The sequence below is a fragment of the Theropithecus gelada genome, chromosome 7a (genome assembly GCF_003255815.1).
Source record: "Theropithecus gelada isolate Dixy chromosome 7a, Tgel_1.0, whole genome shotgun sequence".
In the NCBI taxonomy this organism is placed as follows: domain Eukaryota; kingdom Metazoa; phylum Chordata; class Mammalia; order Primates; family Cercopithecidae; genus Theropithecus; species Theropithecus gelada.
Window position 1 is genome coordinate 6,198,667 of NC_037674.1, and position 27,484 is coordinate 6,226,150.

Genomic DNA, 27,484 nt, shown 5'->3' on the forward strand with positions numbered 1-27,484 from the left:
ACAGTAGGATGTCACTGTGGGGAGGTTATGAAGGCCCACGGGGAGGGGGTGAATACTGAGAACATAGCATGCCAATTCTGTGCTATTTTACCCTCGTCACATTTTAAATTCATGATTATAAATTAAATTATTAATAATTCAGTAACGAAACAAATGGTGCTTCTCTGCACACTCTTGTATGTATTTGCCTTCTTCCCCTTTTATGTAACCTACTGAATAAGCTGAGGGTGTTGTATAGTGGGCTGCACAGCTGGTTCATTGTCCAGGGTTATATTGGCCAAGACCGTAACCAAAGCCTGCTTTCCGGAATAGCACCAATGCCGGTGTGGAAGATCTGTGGGCCTTATCGATGAACATAAAGATTTCAGTGGCCGGGGGCGGTGGCTCACACCTGTAATCCTAGCACTTTGGGAGGCCGAGGCTGGCGGATCACCTGAGGTCAGGAGTTGGAGACCAGCCTGGCCAACACGGCGAAACCCCGTTTCCAGTAAAAATACAAAAATTAGCCAGGCATAGTGGCGCACGCCTGTAATCCCAACTACTAGGGAGGCTGAGGCAGGAGAATTGCTTGAGCCCGGGAGACGGAGGTTGCAGTGCGTTGAGATCACACCACTGCACTCCAGCCTGGGCGAAAGGGCAAAACTCCGTTTCAAAAAAAAGAGATTTTTCAGAACCCATATCTTCTTCCTCTTGCTCCTCAAAATCACCCCCACTTAGGCCCTTTTGCTCTGAGTGAGAGGCCCAGCTCAGGAACTGGAGCTCGCGATCCTTGTGCTGGCTGCAACCCAGGGTCCTGTCGGAGCAAGAAGAGCCCAGGACAGGTGGGAGCCAACCCTGCCCACAGGATTGGTAGTGAGGCAGGGGCAACGATTAAACCTTGGTGCCAAGACCTACAGCTCCTCAGTGAGCTTCTCCAAGCCTCTCAGCAGAGAGGGTGGTACCGCACCAGCTCCTCCAGGCCTGGCGGGGCCAGTCAGGTGTGGGAGGCAGGTCTCGCTGGACGGGGGCCAGGATGGACCTTGCCTCCAATCCAAAGGTGACTCCCAGTTGCTGAGGAGGGGAGAGTAAGAGGTCACTTTGGTGGCCCACCAGGAAACGACCACATTTCGGTCACTCCTTGGGACACCCAAGTAGCAGCTGTGGTCCTAGCCACCTACGGTGGGGTTTCTTTTCACTTTGCTGCTCTGCGTTTTATGCTTTCAAAAATTTGATGACATTTCTGGAGTTCTGAGTTTGGGAGTTTCGTGGGGTTTACAGCCACGCATGAGTGCTTGGATGCATTAAACAAAATGAGTCTGTGGGGGTCGTTTCTTCTCTAAAACACTCATCTCAAGAAACCTTCCAGGATTTTATTTTCACATCTAATGAAGAACAATGGGCAATGTATCAACCATCAGATTTTCAAAAGAGTTCACTTAAATTATGCCGTGTCTTTAAAATGAGCTCTTCCACTCTCTTCTTATGGAGAGAACACAATTACTAGATTCTGTCAGAGTTAAAAGTGGGTATTTTGTGGTTTGCATACAAAAAGTGTGATTTTATTATTATTTTTAACTACGCAAGCCTCAAGGAAAAGCAGAAGCAGGGGGAGATGACTGAGCCACGACTGGTCACTGCAAGTGTCACGAGACAGCAAGAAGACCCTATGCTTCCTGACTCCGTGGGACCTTCAGCTTCCTCTTCCGTCACTGGCTCTAGAGAGACCCCTCAGAGACAGGGGCCATCTTTCAGACCCCTCTGTCCATTTTGCAGCACTAATGGCGTGCGGGCCTATGACAGGTGCCAGTGGCGGTGGAGTATGAGGTTTGGTTACTATTTGTCAAAACAATATTGAGTGCATGTATGCATGGCATCAAATTCGCCCTGTCCTGGCAACCACCACAGCCCCCGCCCCCAGCCTCTATGAGAACACAGAGGTAGGTTTTCCCTGAAGCAAGTGAGGCTCAAACTTGATGTGCAACCCCAGCCCTGCCAAGGCCTTGCAGCTAATTACCCATTTGTAAGTTTGTGTTCATTTTCTTCAAGAGGGTCAGCCAATTGCACAGGATTCATACCTGGCTAAACCTGGATCTGCTTTTAGTGTGCACCCAGAAGGCCCAGAAGCACAGGGAAGGAGGTGGCGATGAGCAGCAGTCCCTGCCAGGAGCTGATCAGCCACAGACCCGGATGGCACTGAGACTGACCCTGGGACCCCATGTGCCCTGGCTCTCAGCCTCAGTGCGGGCAGGAGAAAGGGGATGAGCCCACTGATCAAGCACTCACAGTGCTCACAAATGATCCTTGCAGCACTCCCAGACGTGGGTGAGAAAGTGAGAGAAGAGTGGGAAGGAGTGGCCTAGAATGGCTCAGCAACAGCAAACCAGACCCTAAAATCCTGCCCAGGGCTTTCCCGCCACACCACGTGTCCACCTAAGTGGCTTCCCAGGGTCCTGGCAGGAGGCCTGGGAGGAAGACCTGGGATGGCAGCTGTCCTTATTTCCTTGTTCCCTGGAAGAGAAGGAGGAGTGCACTGCATTCACCGTCCTTCCCATGCACCATGGTGACAGAGAGCAAAGGACACAACAGCCTCAGATGAGGGCCACTATAAGTGGGAAAATTTATATGACATTATATAACACGACATGACGTGATGAGAGATGACATCATATGATACAGTATGGTATGACATGGTATGGCATGGCATGATATGGTATATGACACAGTATGATGATCTGACACAATATATGACAGTAGGATGATGTGACATGACATGATATGATGATATATGATATGACATGATATATAATATGGTATGCTATAATCTGACATGATATGATGATACGACAGGATATATAATATGGTATGCTATGTTCTGACATAATATGATGATATGACACGATATGATATGATGTGACATGACATGGTATGATGATATGACACGATATGATGATATGATGTCACATGACTTGGTATGATATGACAGGATATGGTGATATGATGTGACATGACGTGGTATGATGATATGACACGATATGATGATATGTGACATGACGTGGTATGATGATATGGCACTCTTGAACACAGAGTGTTTGGGTGATCACAAAGTCAGCCCCACGGGGCCCCTTCTCGAGGGATTCACCTCAGGTGCTGATCGGCCCCACAGACAGACCTGGAATGGAGTGGGAGAAGAGGGGTGAGTCCACCCTCCCACCTAGCACTGACTCTTCTGTTGGATGTTGCTATGGGCTGAATCACATTCCCTCCCGAAGTTCTTTGTTGAAGTCCTAACTCCCATACCTCAGAACGTGACCTTATTTGGACACTGGGTCTTCACAGAGGCCCTGAAATTAAGACGAGGTCATTGGGGTAGGCCCTCATCCAGCATGACAGATGTCCACATAAGAAGAGGATATTTGGACAAAATGCACATGGAGAACGCCTTGTGCAGATGAAGCCAAGGAACACCAAAGATCACCAGAGAAACACCAGCAGCGGGGGAGAGGCCCGGGGCAGATTCTCCCTCACAGCCCAGAAGGCACTAACCCTGCTCACACTGCCTCATACCTCCCACCTCTGGAACTGAGAGAAACGAAATGTCTGTGGTTTAAGTTTCCCAGTCTGTGGTCCTTCGTTAAGGCATTCCCAGGAGACCACCTCAAATGGGACTAAAGTGTGCCTGGGTGGGGCCTCACCATTGGGGCTGGGCCTGCACGGCCTCAGGCTTGCTGAATCCAGCCTTACCCGCCCACACCAGCATCTTCCCAGGGGCGGGCTCTAGGGTGCCGGACCAGAGCACCTTAGGGTGCCTCCTCTCTTCTTAGGGTGCCTCCTTTCTCCTGACATGTGTTGAACACCTCCACTGGTCCCAGCGGCTGGGAGTTACAGGTGCAAGGCCCATCCCTTCTTGGGGTCAGGGAGAGAGGGCTTTGATTGGGCATGGGTGCTGGACATGGCCTGGAGGAGAAGGGAGGACAGGCGCAGCTGTGACCAGAGGCTGACCAGAACCCAGGCAGCCCTAAGGGGGCCCAAGGCCGCTGAGCCCTGGCTTTCCCACCCACGGAGCTGAGGCAAGCCCTAGTGGGCACAGATATTGTGCCTGGTGTCAGGAACAGGCCTGCAGGGGTGGACAAGAGACAAGTCCCTGAGAACACTTGGCCTGCTGGAGACCCCCGGGGGCAGTGCCCCCATCCAGGGCGTGTTCTTTCATCCTTTGCTCTCCTTTCCAGGAGAAGCACTTACCATCCGCGCTAAGCTAAGCGTCTGCTGCTTTCAGAGCAGAGTGTGGTGGCTTTGTTCCCAGGCATGTTCTCAATATACAGCCGAAATTTCTTATCCATTTTCCTCCGGGCCTTTTAAAAGCCCAGCTACAACATCAAATGGCACACGTACAATTGTTTTGTGCACAAAAGAGGTCCTGCCAAAGCTGGGGTGACCCGCAGCCCGGCCTCCACTCACTGGGCCAGTGCTCGACCAGCACTTGAGGTGATCCCAGGGTAGGGGCCGGGCCAGTCCGGGTGCAGAGCCAGAGGCGGGCGGTGAGGCCTGCAGGGGACCTGCTTCCCTCAGCTCCCTTCTTCTGAGAGATGGGACAATGGGTTGGGGGAGGCTGGGGTCCCGGGAGCCAAGGCCCACAGCATGGAGGGGCCACTGGAGGCAGCTAGGCCAGGCTAGGTGCCCCTCATCCATCCATCCAGCGTGCGCTTCCAGGAGAACGTGGTTCAGATCACCGTCTTTCCACCCCTGGGTTCACTTGCCTGTTTACTCTTGGGCCAGCAGTAGGTTCTGAGCACCTCCTGTGCCATGGGCTGGGCCAAAGTCACTCAGAGCTGACACCTCCCGCATGGGGCCACCGCGAGTGCCTCCAAGAACTCAGGCTGGCAGAGTGGGAAGGAGGCAGCAGCAGCCTGAGGAGCCGGAGGTATGGGAGAAGTGACTCTCGGGACACCGCAGAGTTAGAGGGACACACGCCATAGAGTTAAGGGGCCGGGAGACCTCCTCCAGGGTGCATGGGATGAATCATGTACTCATACCACAGAACGAAACCCTAACTCTGAGAGCATCAGAAGGAAACTATTTGACGACAGTCTTTAAAGAAATAACTAAGTTAAAATGAGGTCTTTGGCATGGACCCTAATCCTATCTGACTGGTGTCTTTATAAGAGGAGGAAATTTAGCCAGGCACAATGGCTCACACCTGTGGTCCCAACATCTCAGGAGGCTGAGGCAGGAGGATCACTTGAGCCCAGGAGCTGGAGGCTGCAGTGAGCCATGACTGGGCCACTGCACTCCAGCCTGGGTGACAAGACCTTGTCTCTAAAAGAAAAAAGAAAAAAAAAGGAAATCTGGACACAGATGTGCACAGAGAGACAGCCACGTGAGGACATAGGGAGACGATGGCCATCTCCAAGCCAAGTAGAGAGGCCTCAGGAGAAACCAGCCCTGCCCACAACTGGGTCTCAGACTTCCAGACTCCAGGACCGTGAGGCAATGACTTCCAGTGTTGAAGTCCCCCAGCCTGTGGTGCTCAGTCACAGCAGCCTGAGCTCATGACAGGGGACATTGGGAAGGTTGTTGTAGGCCTGGCGGAGGCCAGGAAAGGGTCTGGCAGAAGCAGGGGAGTGAGTGTGAGCCTTACCCCTCCCACCTCTGCAGTACTCTTCGTCCGCTGGGCAGACACAGGTGGGTTGCGGGAGGCTGGGTTCCAGGGAGTCGAAGTCCACACCGTGGAGGTGTGGCACCTCTTGATGACACATGAACCAATAATCCCCTAAGTACTGACACTCTCTCCTCACTCTGGGTGTGGCAACTATGCCTTTGAGCTCCTAGGAGCCAGCGACATGAATCAGGACCACCCTGCTCACTCTACCCTTGACAATTCATGGAGATCTTCAGGGAAAACGTATTTTTAATATTTGCAGATGTTTGTTTGTAGTCCTAGCACGTGATTACAATTACCAAGTGGGATGCCTTCATCGAAACACGAGCCTCCAGAACCTCACACTGAAACCCAGTTTGCCTCCAATTTTTGCTCTGGGGGAGACATGCTTCTCTTGGGGCAGGACTGCATGCTCTCGAGAGTGAATCCTGGCAGCTTCATGGTGCACTCAGCTGCACTCGGGGGCTTGGGTAGGGCTTGGTGGTCCTCAGGCAGCCCCCTGGGAGATGTGTTGGTGGGAGCCCCTCCCATGCACACACCTTCTTTGGTCCTGGGGTGCAGTAGCAAGATCAGGGGTCTAGTCTCACAGAATAGAAATAATATGCATGAGACACACTGTCCACTGAGGCTTGGCAAGAGTGGTCTTCAGTCTGTGGGCCTACCCTGGCTCTGGAAGTAGGGAGGGTAGAGGGCAGTGACCCAGGGCGAGAGACACCAGATGTGACCTAGAGCAGCCGGGGCCTGGAGGAAGCTAGAAGGCAAAGGGAAGGGACTGTGAGCTGTACTGCAGGAGGACAGGTCTCTGACAGGCCTTGGCCAACCCAGCTCTTCCCCATCTGCTCACAGATCTTAAAATCACTGTAGAGTGTACTGAGGATGCACCTGCCTGAGATAAGGAGGAGCTGTCTGGAACCACCTGGGCAATGTTCTCGTCCCTTCTAGAACAAGATGTCCCAAACTGCTTGTGCTTTAGCGATCCCCATCACCCGCAGGGCATAAAACCCATCTGCGGTCTCTCAACTGTGGTGCGACGTGAGGCACACAATGATGAGGCTCCATCTGCCCTGTGCAGCCTTCTTGAGCCTTAGAGGACCGGCTTGCCATGTCCTCTAAGCTATAAATCCCATCTTTTCCAAATATCAGACACTCAACCAATAAATGTGAAAAATGTTAGAATGAAGCAGACTGTGCCTGTGGATGACTGTTCCCACATTTATCACAACCAAGGCAGCCAGTCTACTAGGCTCAAACCCTGATCATTGCAGCAATACCCTAAACCTTAAATTAGGAAGCATTCTACAGTTTACAAGGCACTCCCCCACATATCAGGACCTCTGACCAAAACAGTGGGCGATGTGGGGCTTTTGCCGCTATGGGGAAGGGAAGTCAGCGGGCCCAAAGCCCCACAGCTCTGCATAGCTGAGCCCAGTTCCCCTCCTCGCACACAGCAGACTCTCAGAGAAGGGCCACCTGTCTTACGTCCTGTGACACAGTGGCAGGTGGGCAGCCAGATGGGCCAGAGAGATAAGAAGTCACCCCCCACTCCAACACCGCAGGGCAGCCTCGGCCGCTCTCCCCATACAGGTGCTCCCCCGCTCTGTTCAGGGGCTCAACTCTGGCCTGGTCCCGCACGCTCACTTTTAATCCTGATTTGGGATGCTCCAAAATGCAGGCTGCTAAGCCTGGGGGATGGAGCGAGAATAATCACGTTTGGGCTTAATGTGAAGTGAATTCTTTCCACTCTTTGGGGTCTGGAGATTTCTAATGGCACATTTAATGACATGAGCTCCTGCAGTCTCTGTTTTTGCAGAAGTTTTGAGGCTGTCCACTTTTGGAAGCATCCTGGCCCCAACCCAAAGAAGAGCCCTGCTGCCGAGCTCTCCTGCCTGGGCTTTCCTTTGGGTGCTGCTACCACAAGACTCTCCTCTTCAGTGGCCTCAAACCACCAAAGACATTCTGTTCCCTGGCAAACCAATTTACATGTTTTTAAGGGGAAAACTACAGGGCAACATGAAGAGGGAGATGGGGGGAGAGAGACAGACACAGACAGGCAGAGAGAGAAAACAATAGAGAGATAGAAAGATACAGATGGGAAGAGATTGAGGCACAGATATCTGTTGGCAAAAATGATGCCCTTATTGAAAATCAGTGGCTCCTGCTACTAACCAGACATGGTGAATATGACGACTACACAGCCTGAGCCACCTCGTCTGACCCATGGCAGTCAGAGCTGGTCCGTTAGAGTTCTTCATCTGCTGTCCCCAGGTGGCCTCAGTATCTTTTCCAACACGGAGTAGCAGGCAAGCACCACTGTGTATTTGACAGGTAGCTCTCTCAGAGCAGTCATTTTATTCTTCCTGCTCAGTGTTTACATGCATGTCCCCCAGGCAGAAGGTGAGCTCCTTGCTGGCGGGAATCATGTCTTTCTTTTTTCTTTTCTTTTTTTTTTTTTCTTTGAGAGGGAGTCTTGCTCTGTCTCCAGGCTGGAGCGCAGTGGTACGATCTCAGCTCACTGCAAGCTCCGCCTCCCAGGTTAACACTATTCTCCTGCCTCAGCCTCCCAAGTAGCTGGGACTACAGGCGCCCACCACCTCACCCGGCTAGTTTTTTGTATTTTTAGCAGAGACGGGGTTTCACTGTGTTAGCCAGGATGGTCTCGATCTCCTAATCTCGTGATTTGCTGGCCTCGGCCTCCCAAAGTGCTGGGATTACAGGCGTGAGCCACCGCACCCGACCCGGAATTGGGTCTTTCAAACTGAAACTGAGCTGGTAGTTTCTGGAGCAGATGACATCAGTCATACGGGCTCGTCGTTTCTGAAACACCTGTTCCCACCCCAAGTTCAGCGCCTCTACCCACAGTTTCCTGGGGCTGAGAGGTGGAAAGTTCCCCCAGGAAACCCTGCCTTTCTTTGTCAGTGATTCAGGGAAACAGAGCAGGGAGAAAGCTTCCAGGTGAGTTGGTGAAAAGGCCCCAATGACCCCAGGGAGACTGGGATGGGGTTGGGGGAAGAGTCAGGTCGGGGAAGGGAGGGAGACTCTCAGCTCTGTCCCAAGCTAGAGTGATATGGTTGTAGCCAACCTAGAGAGCAGCCAGAAAGAAGCAGCCTGTTTCCAAGAAGAAAATGAAAAGAAAATGGAATGCATGTGTCACCAATTTGACAATATTCAGAGTTATGTTACAGGTCTGGCAGAGAGTTTAGAGATAAGTTAATAATAAAACAAAACTAATTAAATGAAGGAAAACTCAGCAAATATAAACTTCAGGCAAAACGAAAAGCTGAAAGGAAGCTATATGAACAATATATGAACTATAAGTAAATTATTCCATAGTAAAGAGAACACCAAATATTAGTTTACTCCAGACCTATGACATCACCCCATGAAGACTGCAGGAAAGGAAGTATGGTTGGAGAGAGTGGTGAGGGCTACAATATCTATTTACCTTCCCTAATAAATAGTCAGTACATAATGTCTGCAATTGAAAGACTTAGAAATAATATTAAATGTATGTTATTTAGAATCTGGAGGTAAATACCAAAGAAACAGATAAGTGAATTGAAAATGATTATCTCAGTGAACAGGAGATGAAGGGGGAAAAGGTAAGGCAGGGGCTAACAGTTTTATTGTGGGTTGTATAACTGTTTGGCACATATGCATCATTTTGCGAAATGTTAAAACTAGAATTGGCCGAGTGAGGTGGCTCATACCTGCAATCCCAGCACTTTGGGCAGCCAAGGCAGGAGGATCACTTGAGCCCAGGAGTTCGAGACCAGGCTCGGCAAAATAGGGAGAGCCTGTCTCTCAGTTTTAATTTTTATTTTTTCTAAAAATAAAATATACATAAAATAAAAATTTTTTAAACTAACATCAAAACATAGACTTACTATATATCCATCTGTACTTTTCTCAATGTTCAAATAAACACACCATAGATTAGAAGATATGATTGATTGATAGATGTAATCTTTTTGTAAAGTAAACATGTATAATATGTTTTTATTATACATGTTCACGGGCGCAGTGGCTCACGCCTGTAATCCCAGCACTTTGGGAGGCTGAGGCAGGTGGATCACCTGAGGTCAGGAGTTCGAGACCGGCATGGTGAAACCCCGTCTCTGCTAAAAATACAAAAATCAGCCAGGTGTGGTGGCACACACCTCTAGTCCCAGCTAGTCGGGAGGCCGAGGCAGGAGAATCACTTGAACCCTGGAGGTGGAGCTTGCAGTAAGCCGAGATGGTGCCACCGCACTCCAGCCTGGGCGATAGAGTGAGACTCCATCTCAAAAAAAAAAAAAAAGAAAAAAGAAAAAATATATTTTGTCAAGGTCTCCTTTTATATTCTTCAGTAAAATTTTATTGTTTTCTTCCTATAGACCTTACACACTTCTTTCTAGGCTTGTTACCAAGTGTTTTATTGTTTCTTTTGCAATATGATGCGAACGATTTTCTAATTGACTATGCTTGAGGACAGAAAACCTGTTATTTTATTCCTGTTGACCTAGTATCTGGCAATCTTACTGAATCCTCTTCTTAATTCGAATAGTTTGCTTGCTAGTTTTACAGAAGTTTCCTTGTATTCTTAGGTTGCTGAGAGTGTTTGTTTGTTTCTATTTTAATAAGGAATTGTTACTAAATGTTGTCAAATATTTTGGGGTTTTGTTTGTTTGTTTTTGGTTTAGATTTCTTTTTCTTGTTTGTTTTTATTTTATTTTATTTTATTTTTTTGCCTTACTGAGATAGACCATATGGTTTTGGCAGCTATTGAGATGATCACAGGGCATTTCTTCATTAAGCTGTTAATATGCTTGATTACATGAACGGATTTTCTAGTGTTGAGTCATCCTTGCATTCCTGAGAATAAGGTATGACTGTGCTGGTCATGTGGTCTTTTCTTTTAGAACTGCACTAGAGTAAACTTGTTACCATATTCTTTTTTTTTTTTTTTTTGAGATGGAGTTTCACTGTCACCTAGGTTGGAGTGAAGTTGCGTGATCTCTGCTCACTGCAACCTCTGCCTCCCAATTTTAAGCGATTCTCCTGCCTCAGCCTCTGGAGCAACTGAGATTACAGGCTGCTCTCAAGCTCCTGACCTCAAGTAATCCCCCTGCCTTGGCCTCCAAAGTGCTGGGATTACAGGGGTGAGCCACTGCGCCCTGCCGTTACCATATTCTTTCTAAGTTTCATGTCTATTTTTACCAGAGAACTGGTCTAAGGTGACCTCTCCTGGTCTGGCTTTGGTGTTAGGATTGTGCTAGCTTCATAAGACAAGTTTGGAGCATTTCCATACTTTTGCAATGCTCTGAAAGTCAAAGAAATGATAGAACTGGTGAGCCCAACAGATCCAGGACAGGCGCCAGGAGGCCCAGAGATAGGAGGCACAGGTTAGCCAAGTAACGTCACACACACATGCTGTGGCCAGCATCTCAGTACTGCTGAGGACAAGAGAACACCAAGGAGCATGGCAGGGGAGAAGGGCAAAGGATGCCATCGTGGGGAGGTGGCAAAGGCAGCATCTTAGAGGCAGGTGAGGATCTGAGTCAGTCCTGAGCTCTGAGGGGTTTTGAGCAGGAACATTACCTGACCAGATCTGCAGTTTTAAAAGTTATCCTTGTTTGCACAGGTGTAGACAGCTGTCTGGGAGACCACAGTACAGAGGTGGCTAGGACATGGGGTCCCAGAGCATGAGGGCTTCCTGTCTTGCTGATGAGGTACCCATCACTGAGACAGGAAACCTAGAGGAAGACCAGGTCAGGAAGTGGACCGGAGAGTGGTGGGGAAAAGCTGCATTTGAGGTGTGTGTCTTTGATGGGGAGCCAGCTTGGAAGCCCGGTATGAAGTGCAGAGAGCCCAGGATGGGTTATCAGGGCAGGAGGGTGCCACTGGAGAATTGTCCCATGGTAATGGAGCTGAGGGGGAGGGGGAGGTCACCTGGGGTCCAGTGAGAGGAGAGGAGGTCTTACACAGAGGCTCAAGGAATGTTAACAATTCCAGTTAGGTGCAAGATGTCAGACCATGTGGGATGCTGAGGATTTGCCTGAGGACAAGGAGGCAAACTGGGACAGCCTGAGGATGAGGCATCAGCTATATCCAATCCTCTGTGAGGCCTCAGAAAAGTAGGACTGGAAAAGCCATTATGTTTAGCAGCGCAGAAGGCGTGGCCCCTCCCCCAAGCCCACCCCATCCACAGCCTTCTCCATGTCACCTCAGGTGACCCCATCTTTCAGGCAGTCCAGGCCCGAAGTCTTGCAGCTTCCTAATGTCTGTCCTCCTCACACATCCCACATCTGCCCCTCCTGCACATCCTCTTCACTCCACATTCCAACTCTCTCTAGGGTCAGACCCCCACCCATCACTCCTCTGCCCCCACCCTCTTCCAGGTTGTCAAGTTTCTCGCCACAGCCTGGCCCCAGTGGCTAGTGCATCTTAAGAACCACAGTGGTCCTTTCAAACTGCACATCAGATCATAATCAGAAACGAACCCCAAGGTGCTGAGAATGGCTCCCAGGTCCTGCACTATCACCTCTGCAGCTGCCCTCATCCCGGCATCCCCTCTCCCAGGCGCCCGTGCCTTCTTGGTCTTCCTTGAATATATCAGCCAGGCCCCAGAGTCAAAGCCTTTGGCTGTTGCCTCTGCCTGGAACTCCTCCTCCCACATCCCTGCTCAGTGGACTCGTTCACCAGCCACCTTCTCCCAGTCTTTGTGCAAAAGCCATCTTCTCAGAGACTTTCCCTATTTAAAATTGCCACTGCCCCCAGCCCGGCCTTTCTCTCTGCTTTCTTTCCCTGCCTGGCTCTTACACCCTCTGGTACGCTATATCGTTTATTGCTCGAGGCGTCTGCCTCCCCATGATAAGGTCAGCTCCAGGAGGGCAGGGACTCTCCCCTGCTGTTCCCACATGTATCCCTAGCACCTGATGAGTACAATACGTGGCCCATAGTACAAGCTCAAAATATATCAGTTGAATTCACTTCAGGGGTGCTGAGAGACAGCGGGGAACAGAGGGCCGGCCCCACCCCATAAGAGATGTGCTGGTTCTAAGCCAGATCCCAAGAGGTGGAGGTCGTGCCTCCACCCTCCAAACTTCCACAACCAACAGGCCTCCCAGAGGAGGCGGCGGGTCCTGGCCCCACAGCTATGAGGGCTTCACAGCCTCCTGTTATATTTTCAGCTTGCCAGTCATTAAAAATCTGTCTACGACGACGGGAATACATGGCCTGTCCTCTCTGAGCTCCAGTCTGTTCCCTTGCACGTGGGAGATGACACGCATGTGCCTGTAGGAGACAGAGGAGGGTCGGCAGCCAGGGCGGCACACTTCGGGCCAAGCTTGCACTGCAAAGACCCGTGATCCCACCTGCCTTTAAGAGGGGCGAGACAGGCGCCCTGGAAATCAGAACTGACATGGAGAGCCCCACGTACCAGAGCAGCCCAGAGCAGACAGGCCACCGGCCACAGGATCTGCAGAAGGCGGCTTGCTGTGTTGCTGCCAGATTAACGGGGAGAAAATGCCCACTGGCGGCTCCAAGGAGAGAGCTGAGACCCATGGCCCAGGCCCGGATGCAAATTCTGCTCTGAGACTCAGGTGGTCGGCCAGGTGGGCACCAGGCCTCTGGGATCTGGATGCCACCCTCCAAGGGGCCTCAGATGCCAGCAGTGAGGGGCTGTCTGCCCTCACAATGCACCTTTCGGGACAGCCAAATCCTTCCCATTAGACCACCCTTTGCAGCCACCACTTTGTCAAAGTAGATTTACTTTCAATCGCCATTTGCTAAATCTCTTCCCTCTAAACCTTTTGGGGATGGAGGGATTAGGCCTGATTACAGATGTTGGGGGTGGTGTCAGGAGTCGGGCAGGAGGGGCCACCAAAAGCCAGCACATGCTCCTCCTGGGCTGACCCAGCTGCCAGCTGGCCTCACCCCAGGATCTGGGCCCACGCGCCTAGTGCGTGGGGCTGCTGCCGAGCGTGTGGCTCCGCTCCTGCCCACCCAGGGAGGGCAGCCCCCGTGCCACCGGCCTGGCCACCCAAGGGAGTCAGCAGGGCAACTCACGGGCTGCCCGAGAGAGAGATGAGCTCCTTCAAGCGGGGCTCGCTCAAGAGTTCTACATCAGGGTCACAGAAGGTAAGTGAGCTTTGCCGGCGGCCTGCGGGCAGCCGGGAGGAAGGGCAGAAGCACACTGGTCTCCAGCTCTGTCATCTCAGAGCGCTGGCCCAGCGGGCCCTGTCCTTCCAAACTGTGCTGGGTGGGCATGGGGCATGGGGTGTTCAGAGCTCTCATGTCAGGGTCCCTTCTCAGAAGGTGCCCTATGTTTCCTGCCGCCGCATCCTATGCCTGTGCTCTCAGTTGCTCCCACCTTCCAGTGGCCGTGGCACACCCGGGAGGCATCTGGGTGGCACAAATCCTTTTGCCATTCTGGAGTCAGCAGTTGCAGAGTTTTGCATCTCTTGCTTTCCCTGCGAGGGTGGCACCCCTTAGTTCTCTCTGCTGGACTCAAGCTCACCCTTTGTTCTGCATCAGATGTTTGTGTGGGCTCTGGGGGACCTAGGGATGACTCAGGCTTGGGCCTCGCCCTCAGGGGATGGGGTCTGATAGAGGAAAGCAGACAGCACCATCTAACAGGAGGGAAGGCCAGAGGGGCCCTAGGTGAGAACCTGGGAGGGCAAGAGGCTCCCAGGACTCGTCACCAGCTGTGGGGAACAGCCTTTCCCAGAAACCCCAGACAGGGCCTCCCACAGCACATGCTGATTTGAGACTTAGGTGTGCTTTTCCTAGGTGACTCTGAGCCAGCCTGGGAACGGTGGCCCTGAGCACCCAGGGCTGCCTGAAAGAACCACTTGAGCCCAGTGGACTGGGCAGGCCACTGCCTCTCACCCTAACTCCCTGACTGCCCCTGGCATGGAGTGGGAGGCCAGCCCAGACCACAGCAGAGGCCTCTGGACATCCCTTGCACACCCTGAGGACTCAGTGGGGATCTCTGTTTCTTCCAGGGCACTGCCCACTGTGCACAGGAGGGTGGGGGGAGGCAGCAAGGGAGCTGGGAGAGCAGCAGCGGGTGCAGCCCTTGTGTTGGCCGGGGAGCGTATAGCCCCGTAGCTGGCACTTACTGAGCACCTGCGACATGCCCACCGACCCCAGAGCTGGGGACGGAGCCGCTGAAGCAGTATGAGCCAGGTGACCACACTCAGACAGGTTCCTTATCTGGGCTAAAAACAGAGCCTCAGGCGGGAACTGCTTCCCATCCATACGCAGCTCACCAGGCTGCGGTCTCCCGGTCCATAAAATGGGGCAGAAGCAGATGTCCAACCAAGTGTTTGCTAGTCTCTGGCACCTCATGAACCTGAAAATGCAAATGGAAAAAATAAAAGCCTCTTTAAAAAATAATAACAATAAAGAGTTAAAGCTCGCTTCCATTCCAAAATGGGAAAGATCCATCCTTGGGGCTCAGTGGGGTACAGGCACGTCTATCTGCTTTTGTGCGCGTGTGTGAGTCAGCATTATTTTTAGAGATGGCATGTACTCGTGTTCTTGTGTAAGTTTACGTTCGCAAATGCACTGCTGCATTTGGCAGGAACAAGAGACACACCGCTGGCCGTACAGCCCGGGCCCGGTGGCTCCACGAGACCTCCTCCTCCCCGGCACTAAGCTGGCCCACACTGTTCTTCCTGATAAGCTCTGAAAAGGAACAGGCTTTTGTCTTTTGGATTTGATGTCGCCTCCTCACCTGTGCCCATACTGCTGTATGTTTGGTGCCCTGGAATTGCAATGGGTAGGGTCTGGGAGCAGGGAATTCAGCAAAAGGGGAGGACGGGAGAATCACTTCCATTTTGGTCCAGATGGAAAAACAGCACCTCCTTTATGTCAGCACACTCACAGCCATTCCTACAGGATCTCACACTCTGCATTACTTCAAGCCCAAGGACACAGATGACCCCTGCCCCCTATCCCCTATCACAGCGAGGTGATCCCACACTGTGGTGGTGTCAAAGGTGTTCGAACTAGAGCGACTCCATTTTGAGTGAGGGCGACTCCATTTTGAGTGAGGCCTGGGGAAATGGGGCTGGGACTTGCTGGGCTGCATTCCCAGAAAGTTAGGCCTTTCTAGCCTGTAGATGTTTACGGTTATGGCAACAAATTAATAATGTTTACTAAACAGACCCAGACTTGGGAGTGTCCAGATATCCCGATATCTGGAGAGCAAATGGATTCCTAATTTTGCTTTAAAAATAATAATATTGATTCTTGCAAAATATAATAATTAAGAAAATAAATCATTTATCACAAACCCTTGTAGCAGAGCACATCTCTCCATATACATGAATATCACACCTAGCGTGGGCATGTCCTCCTCTAGCTTTCAGGAACGTCCTACTCTGTCTATGGAGTAGCTGTTCGTTCGGCTGTTCTTTCACTACTTTACTCTGTTTTTTTTTTTTGAGACAGAGTCTTGCTCTGTCACCCAGGCTGGAGTGCAGTGGCACGATCTCGGTTCACTGCAACCTCCACCTCCCAAGCGATTCTCCTGCCTCAGCCTCCCGAGTAGCTGGGACTACAGGCACCTGCCACCACACCCGGCTAATTTTTCATATTTTTAGTAGAGACGGGGTTTCACCATGTTAGCCAGGTTGGTCTCGATCTCCTGACCTTGTGATTCGCCCGCTTCAGCCTCAAAAATGCTGGGATTACAGGCGTGAGCCACCGAGCCCGGCCTACTTTACTCTCTTAATACACTTGCTTTTACTTTTCACCGTGGACTCGCCCTGAATTATTTCTTGCACGAGATCCAAGCGCCCTCTCTTGGGGTCTGGATCTGGACCCCTGTCCTACAACAGCGGTGCATGCCAAACTCCTACAAAAACTTGTAGGAGTTAAGAATCTTGATGACACACTTTGCCCTAAGGCCTGTTTATAAAAGCCCTCGCTTAAGAAGTAAAATTATTGATGGAAGAATGGAAGATAATACCTCTGGCTTTAAGGAAGCCATTCTTTAAGGAAGTACTAGGAAACAGGCGTGAAATCACATGGGCATACAGCGGACTGCTTTCACTCTATCTCGTTGCATACTTGGCCCTCCGCTGACGCAGCAGCTCGGTGCCGGTTCCCGGTTTCCTAACTGAAAGCAGCACCCCTCTGCACAGTGTTTGCTGAAACACACCAGCTGCCCTGTGGGAAAAACACACACAAACTGCACTATGTACAAATCTTCCAGGGTCATCTCGCCTGACCCTCTATTTGTACAAGGCAGATCTGACCCTTTGTCCTTGGCTGGTCTGCTCTTCCCAGCTCTGAAGCTCTTCCTTTGGTCTTAGACCAACAGGGATGCACAGCGTGGAATCCTGAGGCAGTGAGTAAATCCCTGGGGACACGGGGGAGCCTTGAGCTCCATCTCTCTGCAGCCTGCTGCTGGGGGGCCCCACTGGCCAAAACAGTCCCTCTTCCAGGCCTCCAAGTACTCATGCAGGAGATGAAAAATGAGATTCTGCCTGGCACTTTTATCCCTGTCTACATTTTTGTTGTTGTTGCTAAAAGGCACAGATAAAGTCACGAGTCAAAGGTCAAGATCCTAAATACAATTAGTAATAGTATAGTCCAGCAATGATACCCGTCTACCTTAGACAAATTCTAGCACATGTGTACAAGGAAAGGTGCAAAAATGCTCACATTCACATTGCATGCCATAGAAGACCAGAAACAATAAATAGTTCCTTCAAAAGGGTATGGATAAACTTTTGTTTATTCACATAATGAAATACCACACAGCGCTTAAAACAAATGAACCAAGCCACCTGTATCAACATGGATAAACCTCAGAACATATTGCTGAATTGAAAAATAAGCCCCTAGCCAGGCGTGGTGGCTCACACTTGTAATCCCAGCACTTTTGGAGGCCAAAGTGGGCAGTTGCTTGAGTCCAGGAGTTCGAGACCAGCCTGGGCAACATAATGAAGCCCCATCTCTATGAAAAATACAAAAAATTAGCCAGGTGTGGTGGAGGGCACCTGCAGTTCCAGCTACTTGGGAGGCTAAGGTGGGAGGACCACTTGAGTCCAAAGATGTCAAGGATGGAGTCAGTGAGTGGCATTCTAGCCTGGGCAACAGAGTGAAACTCTATCTCAAAAAAAAAAAAAAAAAATGAAAGCATACTATTTATAGAAAAATCTAAGACACACAAGGGAAATCCAAAATAAATACATATATCTCTTCAAAGTGGAGGTGGTTAGCTGTATCTGTAATACTGACAAAAATAGTCAAAGTCTGTGAAATATTTAAAGAGGTTCATTCTGAGCCAAATATGAGTGACCATGGCCCAAGGCACAGTCTTGAGAGGTCCTGAGAACATGTGCCAAGGCATTGAGTTAGAGCTTGGTTTTATACATTATAGGGAGAAATAAAAGATCAGTCAATACATGTGAGGTATACACTGGTTCGGTCCAGAAATGGGGACATATTGTGGGGAGGGTGGCCCACAGGTCATAGGTGGACACAAGTGTTTTCTGGTTGGCAATTGGTTGAAAAAGTTAAGTTATTATCAAAAACCTGGAATCAATAGAAAGAAGTGTGTGGAAGTTCAAAGTTTTTGTTATGTAGATGATGTCTCTCAGGTGGCCACCCTTAGAGACAATAGATGGCAAGTGTTTCCTGTTTAGGTCTTTAAAAGGTGCTAGACTCTCAGCTAATCTCTTCAGGACTGGGAAGGCCTGGAAGGGGAAAGCTCTACTACTTAATAGAACTCTTTACAGCTGCAAATTTTCCCCCACAAAAGATGGTGGGCCATTTCAAAATACAGCAAAGAAACATATTCTGGGGTAAAATATTTTGATTTCTTTCTTTTCTTTTCTTTTTTTTTTTTGACAGAGTCTCGCTCTGTCACCCAGCCTGGAGTACAGTGGTGCAATCTCGACTCGCTGCAACCTCCACCTCCCAGGTTCAAGTGATTCTTGTGCCTCAGCCTCCCAAGTAGCTGGGATTACAGGTGCCCACTACCATGCCTGGCTAATCGTTGTATTTTTAGTAGAGGCGGGGTTTCACCACGTTGGCCAGGCTGGTCTTGAACTCCTGAACTCAAGTGATCCACCTGCCTTGGCCTCCCAAAGTGCTGGGATTACAGGTGTGAGCCACTGCACCTGGCCATTTTCCTTTTTTATCTGTCATGTGCTGTTATGCCATAGTCAGGTTGGAAAGTAGGCCACATTATATAGGGTTAAATGATTCAATTGCCAAGTGCAGTGGCTCATGCCTATAATCCCAGCACTTTGGGAGGCTGAGGCGGGCAGATCACGAGGTCAGGACTTTGAGACCAGCCTGGCCAATATGGTGAAACCCCCTCTCTGCTAAAAATACAAAAATTAGCCGGGTGTGGTGGTGCACGCCTATAGTCCCAGCTATTTGGGAGGCTGCAGCAGAAGAATCACTTGAATCAGGGAGGTGGAGGTTGCAGTGAGCCGAGATTGCACTACAGCCCTCCAGCCTGGTCAACAGAACAAGACTCCGTCTCAAAAAAAAAAGAAAAAAGAAAAAATTCAACTGAGGAGCCACCCTAACTGCCTGCCTGACCAGTTTCTTCCTTTCTCCTCTCCAAGGGGTCCCTCTGTAGCCTAACAACAAGTGCACCCAGGAACGCCAGCCTGAGGGCATGCCCAGCTCCAAACCAAAGGGACCACAGAGTCCTCTGTTAGAGATCCACAATGCACATCAGCAAACTAAAGGCTCTGATAAGTCCCACAAAGGGCCTTTTAACCCAAAGTCGCCTATAGAAGAAACCCTTTCCATGCAAAATACATCACCATTTCTGGAGCCCAGGCCAGGCTGAGGACACTTAAGAACACTTAGGGCTGCTGGCAACACAAGATTAGGAGTTAGCTCCTAAGGATGAAATGGAGAATGGGCTTTACCCCTGACTTCCCGCACAGCTAGAGGATGGGCTCCTCCTTCTGCCACCCAGGCCTGGGGATGCAGCAAGCACAGGATGTTTAAGAACGAAAGACAGAAAGGAAAAAGAATTTGCTGCTCAAAGTCACTACCAAATTGTCAATGCTCACCGACAGAATATCTTCAGGTTTAAGAACTGAAGAAATTGGCAGACTGTCAAGATGGAAGAGGGATTTTAAAGATGCATGACAAGTCATAGCAGCCACGCACCCCAAGGGCCCAGGCAGCCCTCAGTTTATCCTCAAAGGCTCAGAGGGACAGCCTTTGGTTCCTATGCATGCTGCATTAAATAGAACCCTTTGTAATTGCTGAAATACTTGAAAAACCTGGTGTCTTAAGCACAGCCAGAGAACACACACACCTGTCCCCCTCAGCTAAGCCGGGATGTTATTTTCTTGGAGCAATAGGTAGCGGTGGCTCCTCAGAGATCAGGGTAAACTCTCAGGGGTCCTGAAAGCCACCTTCTCCTGCCTGTCCCCACCCCAAAGCCAATAGAGTGTCCCTCTGGCCATTCACAGATTTTTGCTTCTTGCCTGGCTTCCCCAGCCCTCAGTTCCCTTCCACGTAGAACCCTTCCACGTAGAATTAGAATAGCCTAATTGGCTATTAGGCTACTTGGGTGTTTTCCACTTTAGAAAGGTTGGTCATGGCATCTCACATGAACCAGCCACTCTCAGACCTGCGGGGTCCCTCTTCCACTGAAGTCTGAGGGGACACAGGTGGGTCGCACTGTTGCCATGTGTGCTGTGCAGGGCATCTGCAGGTTGCCCAGGATTGCAGGGAGGGGAGGCAGGAGACCCAGTGCCCACCCTGGCTGCCTGGCTCCCAGCATGCCTAGGGGATGGATCATCAGACCACCCAGCTGTCTAACAGGCGCCAGAAGTGAGGTTACCCTGGGGGTGTCTGTGTGCTGGCAAAAATCAGCCAGCCACCTTCTTCTCCCCACAGGCTTCTGTGCAGATTACACATGTTTGCTAGGGGGTTAGATGACTAGCATCCCTTACAGCACCAAGGCCAGGAGAGTTCTTATCTGCACAGATGAGAGGCTGCTGAAATTGACAGGTGCATGCCACTGACTAGCTGCTTTTCTGTCTCTTCATTCTCCCTGGTGAGGCGTGGGAGCCTTTTGATGAAGAGTTTACCTTTCCTCCTTTCACAGAACAAAGCTACTTCTCCACTGAGGGAGGCCTTGAAGCTCCATTGAAATTCGCACCATCACAGAGAATTATTTGCTAGTATGTAATGTTGATGGTTGGACTTTGATTTTACATAATCAGGATGGAACGTTCTCTCCTACACAACGCAGGGTACAGCTGTGCCGGAGCCAGGTCACCCGAAGGCCCCCAGCCCCCTAACCCCCTTTGGAGCTGGAGGGTGTGAGCACAGCCTCATTGCTCACCCCCAGCTCATTAACACATTTCCCAAGATCAAGGAGCCGGGTCCTGCTGTCCTCGCACCTACCGTTCAGATCCATTTCATTTGAGGATCTTTGACTCAGAAAAGTTGTCTTTTGGCTTTGTCCCTTTGTTAGACCCTTGGGGTCAGCCTGGACTGCCGCACTCCCCACAAGGACTGTTGTTATGGAAATCTTGGGGAAGGCTGAGGACACAGTAGACAAACTGCACAATCTCTGTGCCTCCCTGTTGTCCTTCCTTGACCTCTCTCTTCCCAGCCCCTGCTGACGGTTTTTGTTTTGTTTGTTTTATTTGTTTTTTTAATTGGTCCCAGCAATTCCACAGGCACACCAGCCCCAGGCAAGATTTCACTACTCAGCAGATCAGAAGCCATAAACTGAAGCCACCATCACTGGCAGGCCATTCAGCAGCCGCCACCTCCCTGGGCACCTGGACCCCTGGTCCCCTTTAAAGCAGTTCCACCCCCAGGGTTATCTCAGCTACTGAGAAAAGTTATAGGTTTTTTTTCCACATCAGCCTATATGTGTGCTTGGAAATGCTCCCCCAAATGAACACAGGTAAATGTCTAGAGAAGACCCATGTTACCCTGAGTGGCACCATCCAGCTGCACTTTGCCATACACAGGCCTTGCTTGCACCGCAATTCCCAGCCTGGGGACTGCAGGGGCAGCTAATCTGAGAGCGACTGGGAGTGATGAACAAGAGCCACTGGGAATCCTTAGTCCAAATCCCAGTTCAGATGTGTGGCCACAGGACAGCCGTTCCACCTCTCTGGGCCTGAGTTTCCATATCTGTGAGGTGTGATGGTGTTGCCTGTTCACTAGGAAATTCTTTGCTTTCTACATATTTTATGCCATTAAAGGAATACCCTTGTAAAAAGTCATAGATTTAATTTAATTTCAGAACCCCGACTGAAAAGTGAGCAAAATCTTATTATCAGCTAATAAAGTGTTTATGGGAATTCAGAACAGTTCTTTATTATTTTTCTCTGCAAGCCCGCTGAGGTGCTTTAATAAAGATAAACATGTGCACATAGCTCAGTTGTGTGCCGGGCAGTGTTTCTGGAGCTGGGGATCCATGATGACTGTGAAAAGACCAAATGAAAACAAATTTAGTTTAAAGGCCTCAACTGGCTTTCTTTGCAATTCTAGAATCAGGCAATACTTTATTCCATAAAAAAGAAGAAGTTTATTCCACGGTGAGGAAAGAAGGAGGGCTTCTTAAGCACAAAAAGAGCTGAAGAAAACAGAAACAAGGAACAAACATTGAATTTTTTCTTTTTTTTTTTTTTTTTTTTTTTTTTTTGAGATGGAGTTTCACTTTTGTTGCCCAGACTAGAGTGCAATGGCATGATCTTGGCTCACTACAACCTCTGCTTCCTGGGTTCAAGCAATTCTCCTGCCTCAGCCTCCCAAGTAGCTGGGATTACAGGCATGCACCACCACGCCCAGCTAATTTTTTGTATTTTTAGTAGAGAAGGGGTTTCTCCATGTTGGTCAGGCTGGTCTCGAACTCCTGCCCTCAGGTGATTCTCCTGCCTCGGCCTCCCAAAGTGCTGGGATTACAGGCGTGAGCCACCGCATCCGGCCTTGAATTGGTCATTTCAAAGTTACTTTCCTTGTAATGTGAGAACAGGGAGACAGAAAAATGGAAAAGGAATGGATTGGTTAATATCAGGTTATTTCAAGTTAAGGATTAAAGCAAGGGGAACTTCATAATCATGCTGACTGAAGACTGAAACTGGCCTGCTTGGTAAATTAGGCTGTTATCTCTCTCTCCTGATTTTCCAGAAGGCCAGGTAACGACTGAGTTTCCATTTGGTGATGTGTAACTTTAACATGGGTGCCTCCATTTTGATTTTTAGTCTGGTCTGTTGAGGCCTAGAGCAGGCTTAGTCCAAAAGCAACAACTTCTTTTAATTTTTATTTACTAATTCCCCACTTTTGGTCAGACTGTCACCTAGGTGAGACCAGAACTAAGGGTATCAGCACTCCTCTCAGCAACCCCTCAGTTTCTGTGTTTCCAGTCTCAGCACGTCACTCACAGGTTATGGTGTCTCATGACTGTGCGTTTGAGTTTTTTGTCATTCCAGCTGAAAAGGGACCATTTGACATTTGGTGGATGGCTGCATGCAAACATTTAAAACTTTTTCAGAGGATACAGTGCACCAAGGAGAATACTATTGTGACTATAAGGAGGTTAATACTGAATATGGAGTATGCTCCTTAACCAGGGTCCTCACAAACCAAGTGTGTCCAACCTGTGGCCCAGGACAGCTTTGAATGAGGCCCATATTCAAAGTCTGGGCCAAATCAAAATCATAAACTTTCTTAAAACGTTATGAGATTTTTGTGTGTGTGTGTGTGTGTGTGTTTGTTTTGTTTTGTTTTTTGCATCTGCTGTCATTAGCATTAGTGTATTTTATGTGTGGTGCAAGACAATTCTTCTTCTTCCAATGTGGCCCAGGTAAGCCAAAAGATTAGACAACCTTATAGCCAAACCAACTAAAATCAAACAGATCAAAAAATGAACCTGATGAGTCCTCTACCCATTTTGAGTGGGCTGTGTGTTGATTTTTTGCAGCTGTGTCTCTACACGCTCTGATGTATTTATGCACAACAAGAAGTGTCAGCAACTGTACAGCTTCCTCCCCGTTCCATTGTTAGGTAGCAGTTCTAACATCTAGCTTCCCCGGAGTAGGTTAAATTAAAAAAGAGAGTGCTACCTCTGTAAAAGAGACCACAAATACAGTTTGAACAGTTGTGTTTGGGATGTTGCTAAAGTTGCCCACTAGGTGGCCTAGAGGATTTGTTAGATCCTGTAACTATTTAGGTTTGATATGACAGAGTCAACATTCCATCCAGTTAACCCACAGAAGCTACTGATTGTGAAATTGTAACTGCAGCGTTATCCTGCCAAGTGAAAGAGGCAGGCATAAGTAAAAAAAGAATTAAAAGGGATAAGAGTCATTATGACACGGAGTCTTGTTCTGACACCTTGGAGAAGGCTGTCCACAGCTTTAAGTCAGCATCTTCTTGTCCCGGCTTCCAGTTTGAACGTCTCTGACTGTGGCAGTGCACGTTCTAGGGAACTCTGTGTGGCTACACATCAAGGGCATGAGACCTTCCCTTGAGACTTATATCTAGTTGTCCAGCTTCAGTTTATAGGACTTCAGAAACAGAGCAGTTTTTGGTTTGAGTTGGAGAGTGGTAAGATATTGGAGAAAATGAGAAGAAGAAGTTAGAATCTAGTCCAGTCTACAGACAGATAATAAAAACTCAAAAACAAGGCCGGGGCCGGGTGCGGTGGCTCACGCCTGTAATCCAGCACTTTGGGAGGCTGAGGTGGGCAGATCACCTGAGGTTGGGAGTTCGAGATCAGCCTGACCAATGTGAAGAAACCGCATCTCTACTAAAAATACAAAAATTAGCCAGGTGTGGTGGAAGTCACCTGTAATCCCAGCTCCTCGGGAGGCTGAGGCAGGATAATTGCTTGAACCCAGGAGGCGGAGGTTGCAGTGAGCCGAGATCATGCTACTGCACTCTAGCCTGGGCAACAAGAGTGAAACTATGTCTCAAAAAAAAAAAAAAAAAAATCTCAAAAACAATGAACAGGGCCATAGTTTAATAATAGGTGTATTATAGTTTTCTTCTGAAATGTGATTTTTGTCTTATAGTCACCCCCATTTATACCAAAGATCAACAGAGTAAAACTAATTTGTTTGCAAAATAAATTTAGTCTCATTGACCTTATTTACATAATTAATAATTACAGCAAAAGTAACCACATAGGCTCCTTTTAAATTTGCATGGATGGATATTTTGACAAAGAATCTCAGATTGGACTTTTATTTATTCATTTATTTTGAGACAGAGTCCTGCTGTCTCACCCATGCTGAAGTTCAATGGTGCGCTCATGGCTCATTGCAGCCTTGACCTCCCCAGCTCAAGTGATCCTCCCACGTTAGCCTCCCAAGTAGCTGGGACTACAAGCATGTGCCACCACACTGGCTAATTTTTGTATTTTTTTTGTAGAGACGGGGTTTTGCCATGTTGCCCAGGCTGGTCTTGAACTCCTGGGTTTAAGTGATTGGCTCATCTCGGCCTCCCAAGTGCTGGGATTACAGGTGTGAACCACTGTACCTGGCCTCAGATGGAACTTTGAAAAACCTGGACACTAGGAAGCCGAACCAAGGCAGACATCAGACTTTGCCTGCAGCGTCTCATATATTGAGGTTCCTGCGCCTGCCAGGAAATGATGACCTTTTACTCGCTCACTGTAAGGCTCGGAACTCTTGAAGCCTAACTTTCCATATGTATTCTCAAATATGACATTCCAGTCAAAGCCTTGGTAGTACAACCAATGTTTCTAATTGTATCCTGTTATAAAGAGAGCAAATTATTATTGAAGTTATTCAAATAACCATATTGCCATACAAGTAAGAATACTCACAGATAGCTTCTGAATTGTAGAAGGATCAGGTAGGCAGGAAAAGCAAACATTCTAATTTTTGTTTATAAAAGTATGCTTTACAAAATTGCTGTAAGCTGTAGCTAGCTTAAAAGAAAAAAAAAAATAACAACTTTCCTTAAAACTGGAAGACAGGGCGAGCACAGTGGCTCATGCCTGTAATCCCAGCACTTTGGGAGGCCAAGGCGGGTGGATCACTTGAGGTCAGGAGTACAAGACCAGTCTGGCCAACGTGGTGAAACCCCATCTCTACTAAAAATACAAAAATTAGCCAGGTGTGGTGGCACGTCTGTAGTCCTAGCTACTCAGGAGGCTGAGGCAGGAGAATCGCTTGAACTCGGGAGGTGGAGGCTGCAGTGAGCCAAGATAGCACCACTGCACTCCAGCACCACTGTCCTCCAGCCTGGGCAACAGAGGGAGACTCTGTCTCAAAAAAACAAAACAAAACAAAAATGAACCAACAATACTTCAAATTAAAAAGCTGTGAAAACTCATAATTCTTCATCAGTTCATTCAGCTTCATGTAATTAATTCTTGCTCTGTTTGATCTCAGCAGTTTCACAAACCCATCTGTTTCTTCAACTGAGCTTTAGGCTTTCTTACTCAGTCCAATAGTACCTCAAAGTTATCGGAAACCTATACTTGTCAGACTTCTTTCCATTCTTTCTACAAACCTCCTTGAAGGCACATTGCTTTAGAATTGTAGTTGCCTGCAAAAAGCTTTCAGAAAGGCATCAGAATAAACCAATTAACTGTAGACAACCAGACTTAAAGTGGCCATGGTTAAAAGCCTGATGAGACTCCATTATAGAAAGGATGCAATCGACAAGAAAATTTGGTTATTTCTGCAGTGTACAACACTTTAACATAATAACTGACATTATGACTTGATAACACATCAGATTTCTAGAAGTTTCATAAATTGTGGCACACCTTAGGAATATATACAAATATAACTCAAAGAAAATTTAACATTATTTGACAATGTTTTCCACAAAATTTAACATATCAAATGAGTCTAATTGGTTTAATATTTCTCATTTGAACTTCCAGGGGCCCTTCTGGAGTGTCCAAAAGTTAGTTTGAGGTCAAATATTAAGTGTGAATTTGATTTTGGGCCGTTTGTCAAAAATAAAAGTTCAAAAGACTTGATCAAAAATAAGATTACAAGTCACTGTGCTAAGTAATAATCATTCATTTAGCCAGAGTGATAATTAAAGACTTCAAAAGCAAATACAAGAAGTAACATAATGGTCAAAAACCTTAACTCTTTAATAGAGATAAGTGTTAGTTTTCCTAAGTAATCAATGACTTAACAAAGAAAATGTGAAGCATAGGAAATTATTTTGATTAAACAGAATCATTGTTTTCTAGGCCAATTACCTACAAGATCTCACAATAATTTACTAAGAGCAAATCAATACTTAAAAAAAAAAACCTTGTTGTTTTAACATAATAAATCAAATTTCAGTTTTGCATCAGTGTACTTTTTGATATTACACATTAATTTCTAGAAAAACCTATACAAAGGTAAGGTTTGTTATGTAAACTTCAAGCCAAAGTCTTCTCCATTGTAAAAGTTCCTAATGATTTAGATGCAGAGGGAGACACCCTTAAAAATAGAATTTCTTTTACAAAGAATTTCAAAAAAAAGACAGCTAAGTGCCAAGAAATTGTGTTTTGGAAATCATTTAGTTGATATATAGAAATAATTTAGTTGATCATTAGTTGATATATTTTCTTTTTAAAAATATTTTCTTTTATTTTCAAAAAAATATTTCATTTATTTATTGATTTGTAGATCGAGATGAGGTCCCACTAAATTGCCTGGGCTGGTCTTGAACCCCTGGGCTCAAGAGAGCCTCCTGTTTCAGATTTCCAGAGTGCTGGGATTACAGATGTGAGCCACTGCACCCAGTCTGGTCTTTTCAACTTAACCTGTTTCTTAATTAGACAACTGACTTCAGGGCACAGGTCTTGAATACATAGGGCAAAGAAGGGATTTTCTATTCCTGGACTTATTAATAGAATTCGATTTGATA

At 48.2% G+C, this 27,484-nt stretch overlaps 1 protein-coding gene across 1 annotated transcript in view; it reads left to right on the forward strand.

Moving 5' to 3' along the window:
- Positions 1-13,401: 13,401 nt before the first annotated feature.
- Positions 13,402-27,484, forward strand: part of TRPM1 (transient receptor potential cation channel subfamily M member 1) — a 149,222-nt gene continuing 135,139 nt past the window's right edge. The window contains exon 1 of the mRNA XM_025389927.1: positions 13,402-13,753. Coding sequence (XP_025245712.1) covers positions 13,457-13,753 — 297 coding nt within the window. The 5' untranslated portion in view covers positions 13,402-13,456. The remainder of the gene's footprint in view (positions 13,754-27,484) is intronic.